Here is a 12,500-nt window from a genome sequence, read left to right on the forward strand (position 1 = left end):
ACAATGACTTCTCTATGGCATGAGACTGATAGCAGTGGTTCCATTCAGACGGCAAGCAGCCCACATGGAGGAGTTTCCAATGCAACAACAATACAACAGTATCCCTGCGGATCTCAGCTACCAAGCAACAGTGAAGGAATGGTATCCAAATCCATGAGGTTATAGGATGCCTTGAAGCATCAGGCTCAATGGCTGCTTATTGATCACCTGCCTTGGGATTTTGATGGACCATTCCAGATTGATTATTCAATCTGATCATAGGTTTTCCTCACGGAAAAACTAAGGAGTTAGGCAGAGAGGGAAAGCCAACAGAGAACCAGTGCAAGCAACGGAGCGTTCTAGGCCATCGGTACCTTAACTCTTTTTTATGGCCCTATAAGGTTTATATGACTGTTGTGTGTGTTTAGGAAAGTGGTAAGGTTGCTAAGGAATACTGAGATCAACACGCCACCATGTTCATTTATGGAAGTGTTTGTTCTTGTTGCTGAATGATCATTAACGCTAAATGTGAAAATGTCTGACAATGAAAGGTATCTGTCTTAGATAACAACGTAGGGAGGATGAGTTCATGGGTGGAAAAAATAACATACCGGACATAAGCAGCAGATTTCTTATTCCATTTGTAACATTTTCTTTGCTGCTGCTGGAAGTGCAATTTACCTATCTTATCTACCTATCTACCTATCTATCTATTAGATACTGGAAACTAGTGAAATAACTCTACCATATTCATAGATTTTGGTATAGGTCTTAATCTGTATTCAAATATAGAATTTGCTTTGCACCTCATGCTGGCAAACAAACATGTCCTGGCCTTGACACTATATCACTAAGGAGTACACGTCGTATATGTCCACATGGGCAGTAATAACTGCTACCCAAACACGAGCCATTAAAATTACAACAATGATTTGGCCATAATATTGTGCAACAAAAGCCGCCCTATGCTTGGGTTTTCGTTAAGAACCTACTAAAGCAGTCCGCTTGCATCACAGAAAAGTCCTGATTAGGGCATGCCAACCTTGCTCATGCAGCGCTGTCCGACTAGGCAAACTTTAGGACTCCATTGGCCAAGCCTGTGATTAAGCACGGCCGCGCCAGCAAAGTGCTTCAAATAAAACACCATGAATGTTTACCCATGAGCAGTTTGAGCAGAGGGTTTGTGGTTCCGGGGTTAGACAGAGAATTCTGTCTAGTGGCGTGGGTCGGAGCTGAGGAGTATAACATATGTTACGTTATATGGAGTGTGTCCTTCACTTAATTTGGTGTTGATAAAAAAGTACCTGCATATTTCCTGCAAAGGTATATTCAGAGAAAAGAGACGGAGATTGATGGACGACACACATGAGGAAGGTCAGAAACAGAGTGGAAGAACATTTTATAAACCTGTAAGCCTAACTTTAGGTCAGAGGCGTCATTACCAAGGGTTGCTTTTGGGCCTAATTTCCGGGGGACAGGCAGCCTGCCCTGGGTCCTGTTATGAAGAACTGAGAAGTAAAACATGGAAGAGATTTATTATGTTGATAATACATATCATATCAGGCATTGCAACATATTCCATGTACGGGCACCACAAATAATGATTAAAGTGCTGTGAAGAAAAAGTGACTTTTCCAAGTCAAGTCAATTATCTCAGACAAACAATGTCAGCGTATGGCTTCATGCCTCTCACATCCAGCCAACCTATGAGATGAAGGTTGTGAAATAAAAATCAGGAGGATGAGGCCTTATCTGAAAAACAACAAATCGACTCAGAAGTCTTCCAGCGCACAGACTAATAGCGGGGGGACACGGAGGAGAAGGGCCAAACACGTTTCTGAGCAGCCATAAATCCCGGAGGCCTGTAAAAACTTTGCTGCTGTTAAACTGGGTTCAGAGAGATTGACCGACATCAGGAGTATCTTCCTATTGGCTTACCAGGGCGAGGCGGGAAGGGGAAGGCGCGTGGGCCTCCGGCGAAAGGTTTCTGCTGGGGGGAAAGGATAAACAAAAAAACAGTGATGAAGACAGTGTTTGTAACGCATCGAGAGGCCCCGATCTGTCAACGGCTCAGAGTAAGTGCCACTATCACCATGTCGAGAGGTTTGGACTTTTTCCACAACTGACGTTCCGTCCCCGTGCGCCGATTTCTCTGTGTTACATAAGCCAATGGCTTTGCTACATCCCATCAAACGCCTGAACGCCGCCATCAGGAATAGGTTATCCCAGTTTTCCTTCGAAAGTGCCAATGTTGTGAACGAGCGGACGTGGAGGCCACAGGCACCAGACCCAAAACCACATTGCACAGCCGGAAACCCTGTCGCCAGAGGTCCTTTCGCTCCGTCTTTGTCCCCTCCTTTTAAATACTCCAGTCGGACGCTAAGCCAGCCGTGGGTAACCTCGACTCTGGCTGTGCTCACGCTGTTTCCATGCAATAGTTGAATGGAAACTCAATGATCAGAATATCCTTCAGAACACATTACACTCACATTACACTCACTCACAGGGACGGACTCACATTACACTCAGGTTTACACTCACAGGGACTGACGGAGCTCAGGATGTGGAGCAGGTTGACTTCCAACCGGAAGGTTGCTAGTTCTATCCCTGGCTGAGTGTCGAGATGTTCATCAGCAACGTTCCTAAGTGTCAAGACGCCTAACCCTAACTATTCCCGACGAACTGACTGATGCCGTGCATGGTTTCCTCCACCGTCGGATTGTGAATGTGTGCATGAATGGTTGTAAGTCGCTTTGGATAAAAGTGCCTTCTAAATGCCCAACCTTTACATTTTTTAATGGAACTTAAGCTTGCTACACAGCATTTGTAGCAGATCTCCCGTCTATGTGGGTTGTTCACGGTCATTCGACCTGAGATCTTGACTTTGGTGAGGTGAAGGAAGTGCACCATAACATAACATTTAAAAGTCACCAATAGGATTCAATTGACTTTTTTTCCCATTTCAAAACAACACATACCGTAGGCTTCACTTGACGGGGTTTGTAGGGTTTCTGGATAGGTTTGTCTGGAAATAACAATGCAAAAGAATGTGAGTGCGGTGGAACTCACAGGAAGAAGGGGAATTAATGAAAAGCACAACATTTCAAACATCTCTTCCGTCAGGATCAAGACAAGCAATTGAGACTCATACAAAGAGTGGCTTAAGCTTTGCTTGTGAATTGCCTGAACAAATAAACAGAAATTGTTTTGGTTCTCTTTACGGCGCCCCACAAACCCAACAATATTTATGTGAGAGAGCTGAGGTTGCATGCCTCCAATGTTGGTGTTGTGGATGACTGGCTTGCTCCACGTTCCGGGCCGATCGGGCCCATTGGGTTGCACACCAAACTCATAGGCTGTGTTGGGTTTGAGGTTATCGATGACTGTGTCGCTGGTGGGGCAGGTTTGGTAGTTCCACTTCCTGTGTCTCTCACGATAACGCACCGTGTAATGCCTGGGGGAAGACATAACGGATCGGTAAAGCAATGAGCTCATCGGATTTGTCAGATTAAGATTTATAATGAATTGACCGCATGTAGGATCATGGCCGAGTTGAGTTTGGGACACATGGTTTAGTTTTCTTGGCTGTCACAGTGATTGTGACTTTAAAAAGGAGTTCATATTTCAATGGTGAAGGAGACAAAGGGGAAACTAGCATGTCCAAGCCAACTGTCAAGTATTATTCCCAAACTTCTCTGTGCATAGATAACTAAATAGAACCTTTGAAAGGAAGATCTGTTTTCTGTGGATTATTTAAAGAGAACCTCTAAACGCACTGTGCACTCCTATAGGCTGATAGCCAAGAAGATCCATACTTCCAGTCAGCCACAATAACACCTGCATGCTCCCACATTGCAAACAGATTGAAGCCAATGCCCATACAGTGGTGTGGTTTTAATATTCGGTTGGCACATCCTGTTTCGCAAACCCACCCTACACCTCCAGTCCATGGCCGGCACCCAGTCCAATGGACCAACACCACCTTACGCCAATGCAACTCAATGCTTGATATCAGAACCGTACATAACAAGTCACACAATCGCCCTTGCACCCTTCCTCCCTTTACAGCCATCTTCTTTCTTTCATTGTTTTCCTGGGGTTGAGGAGTGTATATGTGGTGCTTTACGGGTGTGTTAACTCACCCCTCTTCCAGACAGTCATTCATGATGTTGCCCTCGTAGGGGGTCTTCAGCAGAGTTCCCCAGGACAGGAGCACTGACGTTGGGGTCACTGAGCCAATGACCAGATGCAGTGGCTTCTCCACTTGTACCTTGCCTGAGCGGAGATAGGATTAACACGCCGTTTCAGACACAACTCTCAAGATGTCTGATACAAAGTGCTGGTTTGTGTAAGTTTGGTATTGGAACCTTAGGGGCGCCTTTGGTGTTTACCTGTGCACTGTTTCTTCACGTCATTGAGTGGAATAGGCTGGACAGCGATGAGGTACTTGGGCTCAGCATCTATTAGAGGCAAAACAGGGATGATGATGATGATGATTATAATGATGATGATGATGATGTGGATGATGATGGTCGTGACGATGTGGATGATGATGATGAAGATGATGATGATGATGATGATGATGTGGATGATAGGCTATCTCCTTCAGGAGCCTGTGGCTGCCAAGTTCTGATCAAAGACCAAGACACGACCGGAGGAAAATGCCTGTGACATTTGGACGATGTTGGGCACAACGCCAGGGATTTGCGGAGAGAGGAGCCTCGGAGCCACAGGCCTCGTAGATTGTTTGTGTGATGTGCGTGTGGTATGCGTTTCCCTCAGAGGAGGCTGAGAATCTAGCCGTGACCGAAAGGGTTCAAATGCAACGCACGTGTATTACAGCAATACGGACATTCCCCCGTTTGTCACGCTTACCAGGATACATCTTGTCCAATTTTCCCACACACACCCACATCCACCCACACACACACACACACACCGTTGTGAAAACCTCGCATCAGCGTCTCCGTCTTACCCATCTCCGTCTCGTACGGCTGTCCGTTCTCCGGCAGCTGGATGAACTGCTTGGAGAACATGCTGCCGCCGTAGCCCAGGATGTAACCCTCCAGCTTGGTGTCAGCGTTGGGCCGCAGGAACTTCATGATGATGGTGTCCCCCGTGGCGTTGATACGCACCTTCATGTTCTGCCGTCTCACTGCATGGGGGGGGGGGGGGGGGGGGGGGGGGGAGAGAGGGGGGAGAGGAGGACAAGGTTTTTATCTTCTTGAAAAAATGGAGATGGTGATTCCAAGGTTTTGGTTGGATGCCTGGTTCATGTCGTGAGACAAACGTTCAATCACATGGTCCTTTGTAAGGGAAATAATTCAGGAAAGCTCAATATGGGATTACGTCTAAGAAGGAATTATTTGCTCTGTTTGATTTCCAGGGAAACAGTGTTTTATCAATTGAACAATGTTTCAGGGTTCAGTTTCAGGGTTCTGATGTGCTCAAAGATTTCTAACTGGTGCTTTCCATTATTTCAAGGGTGGGGATGATACTCAGCTTGTTTTTATTCTGTGTTTGTAGAAAGGTTTAAATGTTATTATGAGAGATATAAGGCATTTAACACAAACATGCATCGTAAATCTATGCTCTTCTCTACCTATTAGCACAAACAATGCTTCTCCTTTGAAAACAGGCCTCGGAATCAGACCTGAGGCAGCAATAAAATTGAATCTGTAAACACTTGGTTAGAACTTGAGGTCAGCCAGAGGAGAGTTGAACCCCATTGGCAATAAAGCTTTATAAAATATTCCCCACCAAAACCTCACAAAGACAGGCAATACAAACAGTCATAAAACAAGAAATCCTTTACCCAGCGAGCGTTAGACCATGACCACAATTTACGGCTTTACAACAACTTCAAGTTGCACACGCTTGATCAAACAGTTGAAATGAGGACAGGAACACTTTGCGCGTAGGCCTACTGCTTCTTGCAAGCTGACAGTTTGCGGCGGATAGAATAGTTTAGTATTACTTTCTTAGTAGGCCTACCTTGCTCATAAATTAATGTCAGTTTAGAACTTATGACGAAATGTGTCATATTTAAAGCTTTGTGGGTATGCATGTGTGTGGGAATGTGTGTGTGTGTGTGGGGGGGGGGAGGTTGAATATGTGTGTGCACTTATGTTTGTGAAAAGGTGTGCGTGTTTGCATGTCTATGAGTGTCTGTGTGTGTCTGTGTGTGCACGTTCTAGGGCGTGTGTGTGTCCGAAAGTGTGTGTGCACGTTCATGCATGCATGTATGAGTGCATTGGTGTGTGTTCTTGCGTGCATGTGTGTGTGCGTGTGTATACAAAACATGTAAATAAACCAAGTACAATCAAGTGAGCGGGTGGCATGTTTACAGGATGTCTTCCAAGGTTTTGATACATAATAATAGCAGAGTTCACTTGTGTTGAGCTGTGTTGAGCTCCGTTGTATTGCTGCGTGTAACCTTGGTTTCACTATTCAGTGGAGAGGGAGACGGTGGAACTGTGTTTCAGCGGGAGCGCCAGCGCTGTGCGGGGCCAAAATCACATACACACACACACACACACACACACACACACACACACACACACACACACACACACACACACACACACACACACACACACACACACACACACACACACACACACACACACACACACACACACACACAGACACACACACACACACACACACACACAAAGAGCGACAGTGGAAAAGCAGGGGAGACTCCAATTTGGAAAAACTGTGCCGGCTGCACGTCGACAAGTTGCATGTTTCCTATCAAAAGATGCATGTGTTTGGTTGCTGCCTGCTATAGTTCCAATCAAATGAAACACACAAACAAAACAATAGTGTGGCTGCCTGGTGCCTTGGAAGGAGTTCTCCGACTGCATGAAACATGAGGACACTTCTGGCAGAGCTCGCAAAAGGCCAACGCAAGCGAACCCTGGCGGAGTCCCATATGAATCCCGCCCCACACCCCGGCTCTGGGCCTGCTCCCTGACTTGGGACAGCAACATGCATCAGTATTTCCAGGCTAAGATGAATTAGTCTTAAGAAAACATGTCCAGCTATGGGTCCAACAACCAATCCGATAAAAAGCTAAAATATCAACAACAAGCTAATCCAAAAGGATTGTAAGGATATGAAGTCGCTAAAGATCTGTGTTTGTGTTTTTGTGTGCGTGTGCGTGTGCGTGTGCGTGTGTGTGTGTGTGTGTGTGTGTGTGTGTGTGTGTGTGTGTGTGTGTGTGTGTGTGTGTGTGTGTGTTGGTGTGTGTATTTGTGTGTGCGTGTGTGTATTTGTGTGTGTGTGTGTGTGTGTGTGTGTGTGTGTGTGTGTGTGTGTGTGTGTGTGTGTGTATTTGTGTGTGTGTGTGTGTGTGTGTGTGTGTGTGTGTGTGTGTGTGTGTGTGTGTGTGTGTGTGTGTGTGTGTGTGTGTGTGTGTGTGTGTGTGTGCGTGTGTGTATCTGTGTACGTGTGTGTTTGGGGCATGCGTGTCCGTTCAGGTGTGTGTGGCCATCTGCATTTAGGCGGCATGAACAGAACATGTACATTCCAGCCAAGGATGTATGGTGTGGATTATATAAATGGATGTAACACAGACATTGCAGTCGTACTTTGCAATACCCTTCTAGCTCCTCACGCATCTTCATCTCAGGGAAGGGAAAAAAACGTTGCATCACATGACCAGAATGTACGGGAAGGGGTGCTGTCGAACGCAGGTCTTTAGGTATTTCGTTTTAACCATGACCCTGACCTGTGCAGACAGGATAGATTAGTCCCCACGCAGAACAGGATTTAGCTATAATTGACCCTGCAACCTCACAATATCACTCAATGTTGGACGTCTTTAAACAGTAAATTCCATTGAATCATACTCACAGCGCAGGATAAATGCCTCTAATTTGTCAAAAGATGTGTTGCTCCCTGTTCCTCCCTACTTCTGCGTGGCTCATGTTTTTAAACATTTGAGTATGAACCATGGCAGACAGACGGGAAGACGGAAACTGTTTAAAGCTCACATTTTAATTATGATCTTTCATCCCCTCATAATTGAGTTATATTTTATGGAATTCATAATTTCAAGCCAATACTGAATCCCCTCACAAATCCATAGCCAATCATCTATTCAAATCTCTTTTTTTAATTCAACATTTTGGATGGATGAATGTCTGTGAAATACATTATGTATTCACAGAAGGGCTCCCTGCTCACTGTGGAACTGCAATGGAAACAACCGCTCTGGCTTCAACAGCCATAACATGATTTCATCAATGTGTTGAGGATCTGCCAGTAAACAAGACTATCAGACAATAAAACATGACACATAATTCAATAAACATTTCATTTGCCTGGTTCTTTTTTTTCGGATTCTTTTGAAAACGACCGTTGCGTCAAAGAAATGGAGGAAGTGTTTTGATGGGACGGATTGGGAATTGGAAAGCGCCGGCAACTGTGCTCGGGAATACGCCATCTTGGCTCTGGATCCGTGAGGGATTGTCCTTGGGGAGAAGGAGGGGGTTAATAGGGTTATCTATGTGTCAGATCAGAACAAAATGTGTTCACACGTGCGGGGGTGTGTGTATGTGTGTGTACACGAGTATCCAGGACGCCCTCTCAATGTTTTGCAACATGGTCGTGTGGAATTCCGACAGTGTGGAAAAGAACCTTGGTGGGAGCAATGGAGGCCGTCTTGGAAATTACAAGTGTCTCAAAGTAATGCAGTTATGTCAGTTTAGCCACAGCGTGCAATTAAATCCCACATCCTGCTGGGTGTTTTTGCTCCATACAAACCTCAACCACACACGCACGCACACACACACACACCCGTGCAAGCGCACACACGCATACACACACAGACACACACAGATGTACGGACACATGCACACACATGTGCAAGTGCACACACCCATGCACACGCACACACACACACACACACACAAAAGCTCACACATGCATTGACAAGCACACACACACACACACACACACACACACACACACAAACATGCAAGCACACATATGCAGGCACAAAAACGCACACACATACATGTAACCACAAACACACAAACACATAGACCCACACACATCCACAAATACGTTGGTACACATGCAGACACACACACAATCCCACTCTTCCTTTCTGCTAACAGGTTCTTAATTCCTGACAGATTTGGGAATGTCCTGCCAATCTCAGGTTACTGTTTTTTATGAGGAGAGGTGAATGGGGAACCGTTTGTCTGATTCTTTAACAGCCCCTGGTATGGACAACATGTCTATTTTTTTGTTTGTACTATACAAGGAAATCAAAGGGCCAAACCCAGAGCCAGCGAGCGCTGTCTTAATTCGACTCTGGAAAATACTGATAGTTCCAGCCATACCTCCATTTAATGTTCTCCTCCAAACAACCTGTCCGGTGAAGCCACCGTGACATAATCACCGGCATGGTAGCGGTCGGAACCGCGTCTCGGTGGGGGGGAAAGAGGTCTTTAGCTGGCAGCCGCAAACCAGCTGGCAGGAGCCTTGCTTAGGCTCTTTCTCCTGCCTTCTCTCCTGCCTTTGCTGCTCTCTGCGGCTGGTCCGTCTACTCTCACACTCTATCTTCACATGTCAGAATCGGGCGAACAGCTGTTTCCCCAGTTTTCTTCTCATGACGTTTTCTGCTTCTTCCACCGCCGCTCCCCTCTCTCCTCTTACTCCTCTCCTCCCGCCCCAGCTCCACTCAATCTCCCCTGGCCCATATCTGTCTCTTCCCCCTGCCGTCTTTCACTTCGCTGGCCCGCCGTCACCTTGTGCTAAATCCCCCAAATCCGCTTTTCCTTCTCCTCCGCTCCACCCGTCATTCATATTGTCCATCTACTCCGGTGTAAGTTACAGGTTTACACCTGATACAGACTGGCCCCAGTTAACACCAGATATATAGGCCCAGATTAACACCAGATTCACACAGAGCCAGGTTCACACCAGATACAGAGAGCATATGTTTACACCAGATATTGACAGGCCCAGGTTTGGCTCAGATACAGGTTTGGCCTCGTCCAATTAGAAGTGTAAAATCTAAAATCACCATAAGGGTGAAAAGTAACATTTGCCATGGTTGTACTGTACGTTTTGGCAATTTGCCAACTGGCAAATATCATGTGAAAACTGCACGTAAATGTGTCAGCAAACATAAATAACATAATGATCCAAAGAGTCTCCGAAAGATTTCCCCCCTCAAATGTGTCCCCTGAATACAGGCCCAGATGATTATATTACACAACAACACCAGACATCACGAACAAGCACTAACTCACACACTGCACTTGAAACCACTCCAGCACCACTTGCCTGGCCTGACTCAGATCGTGTGTCTCAATATGGAGACGTAGGGCAGCCTCGCCAACTACTTCTCCGTATCAATCTAGGCACCTGGATGTGGACCTTGAGCTGGGCTTCAAAGCCCAATGTGTACACCCTTTCATCTAGCTCCCGGGGCTCCGTATTGTTACTGTCTGCGGGCCAAGGTCTGCTAGTAACACACTGAAAGCCACTGGAGCGCCAAATGCACAATGTCTTCTTTTCCACTGTGCCCGCCTCTCCTTACAGACTGAGCGCTCCCTACAGACTCAACATCTAATCACCTTAATTCCCCTCAGCCCGACTTCAACTCACAGAAAACAGATTAGTGGTCCAGGGCCAGAGAAATATGTATAAATATCTGTTTTTGTGCATGTGTGTGAGTGCGCACGTGTTTGCGTGCCTGTGTTTGTGTGTGTGTGTATGAGCACGTTTGAATGTTTGTGTTTGTGAATGTGTGCGTGTATGTATGTGTGTGTGTGTGTGTGTGTGTGTGTGTGTGTGTGTGTGTGTGTGTGTGTGTGTGTGTGTGTGTGTGTGTGTGTGTGTGTCTGTATGTGTGTGTGTGTGTGTGTGAGTGTGTGTGTAGTGGGTCTCTGTGTGTGGCAAAATAGATAATTAGGAGACAGTAATGTGGAAAGTGCACAGGAAAATGTGGTGTTTTCCAGGGCTGTCGTGAGAAACCTAATCATACGGGAAGCTCAATGCAGTGTAATCCGCGTAGTAAAATAAATCCCCCTTTTATAGCTGCCCTTTGTAAGCATGTCTGCTTACAAAGGGCATTGAGGGAGGCGGGGGAAGGATTACAGGCTTTACATTGCACGTTTAGCCTCCACCTTTACAATATAAAATAAACAGTGGATCTGTATTTGTTGCTTCGTCCCTGTGAATTGTACCTTAACTGGGGATAATGTAAAGTGTCTGCGGTTTAATTAGAACCAGCCGGATGTCTGCCTGACTGTTAGAGCTTTGATAGGTCCTTTATAAAAACCATCAGACGCTGCTTGCGGGACACAGTGAATACAAGTAATTAGACAGACTCGTAAAGCATGCAAATTGTCTTCCTGGTCGGTGAATCAGGCACACTTCTAGGAAAGCCGTCCCAGCGGTTGACCCCCGACCTTCAGCCTGGTACTGGTTTTGTTGGACACATGAGCAGCCTCTGAGTGGGTCTGTGCTGCCCAGGTTTTAAGAGAAATGTGCTGTAACCCACATGGACCATAAACAGAGCCATGCTTGCAGAGTTCGACACCTTATGCTGAAGCACTCTCTCTCTCTCTCTCTCTCTCTCTCTCTCTCTCTCTCTCTCTCTCTCTCTCTCTCTCTCTCTCTCTCTCTCTCTCTCTCTCTCCTCTCTCTTTCTCTCTCTCTCTAGCAAACTCAAGTTTTGTGCAAATGAAAGGTGCAAATTGCACATTTTGCATACAAAATGGAATCTAACAAGGCTTATAAGCAAAATATTGTGCATTTGCATTTGCAACACTTTCATATAAAATCCCTCCCATGCATGCATTAGATATCCCAAAAATCTCTTCTGCTGCATCAAATAACACACAAAACAGGAAAGTGTGCAGCCCGCTCCTCTAGTGACTAGCTTCTATCTCTAGGCGGGACATGCAGGTGAAGCCTACCTCTACTCCTGATGGGCGCTCCCGCCGAACATATCCCGACGACGATGACCGCAAGGAGGAAGAGGGACCCCAGGGTGCTGTTTGAGCGACCCATCATCATCATCATCATCATCAACAGCGTCTGCCCGGCTCAGGATCTCCAATACTGCAGCACCTCTGACGTACACGCTCCTGGTTCCCAAATCGTGGTCTGCAGGAGCCCTCAGGAAGGAAGTCTTGCGAAAGGCGGAAAGTAACGAGATAAGCAGGTGTAGGATGGCTGCTCAATAAGTAGGAGGGCAAAACCGACTGGCCCTTGCAGAAGATCCTGGAGCTCTTTCAGGGTGTGTGGTTGAGTGTGTGGTTGAGTGTGTGCGAGTGTGTGGTTGTGGCTGGACTACTTCTCTGAGGTGAGGTCTCAGGACTAGTGCAGCTCTCTGGACTGGGCTGGCTGGATGTGCCTGCTCCATCTATACCTCAGAAGAACAGAAGGGAGGAGACCGAGAGAGAGCGAGAGAGAAAGAGAGAGAGACAGAGCAAGAGTGAGAGAGAGAGAGAGCAGGAGGGAGAGACAGGCACACCCACTCAACATTCTCC

The 12,500-nt window shown here is 46.4% G+C and overlaps 1 protein-coding gene across 13 annotated transcripts in view; it reads right to left on the bottom strand.

Moving 5' to 3' along the window:
- The window catches only part of LOC130373206 (target of Nesh-SH3), a 26,232-nt gene extending 13,871 nt beyond the window's left edge, over positions 1-12,361 (bottom strand). For 3 of the 13 annotated variants that reach the window (XM_056579543.1, XM_056579541.1, XM_056579539.1), the window contains exons 1-7: positions 11,925-12,360; positions 4,955-5,134; positions 4,371-4,439; positions 4,122-4,254; positions 3,252-3,433; positions 2,958-3,004; positions 1,918-1,966 (exon numbers count right to left, since the gene is read on the bottom strand). In XM_056579543.1, coding sequence (XP_056435518.1) covers positions 1,918-1,966; positions 2,958-3,004; positions 3,252-3,433; positions 4,122-4,254; positions 4,371-4,439; positions 4,955-5,134; positions 11,925-12,036 — 772 coding nt within the window. In that variant the 5' untranslated portion in view covers positions 12,037-12,360. Of the gene's footprint in view, positions 1-1,136; positions 1,212-1,421; positions 1,488-1,917; positions 1,970-2,957; positions 3,005-3,251; positions 3,434-4,121; positions 4,255-4,370; positions 4,440-4,954; positions 5,135-11,924 lie in introns of all 13 variants that reach the window. The other 10 variants (XM_056579542.1, XM_056579540.1, XM_056579537.1 and 7 more) reach the window with 6 other exon arrangements.
- Positions 12,362-12,500: the final 139 nt, after the last annotated feature.

Source organism: Gadus chalcogrammus, chromosome 20, assembly GCF_026213295.1.
Source record: "Gadus chalcogrammus isolate NIFS_2021 chromosome 20, NIFS_Gcha_1.0, whole genome shotgun sequence".
NCBI classification, from domain to species: domain Eukaryota; kingdom Metazoa; phylum Chordata; class Actinopteri; order Gadiformes; family Gadidae; genus Gadus; species Gadus chalcogrammus.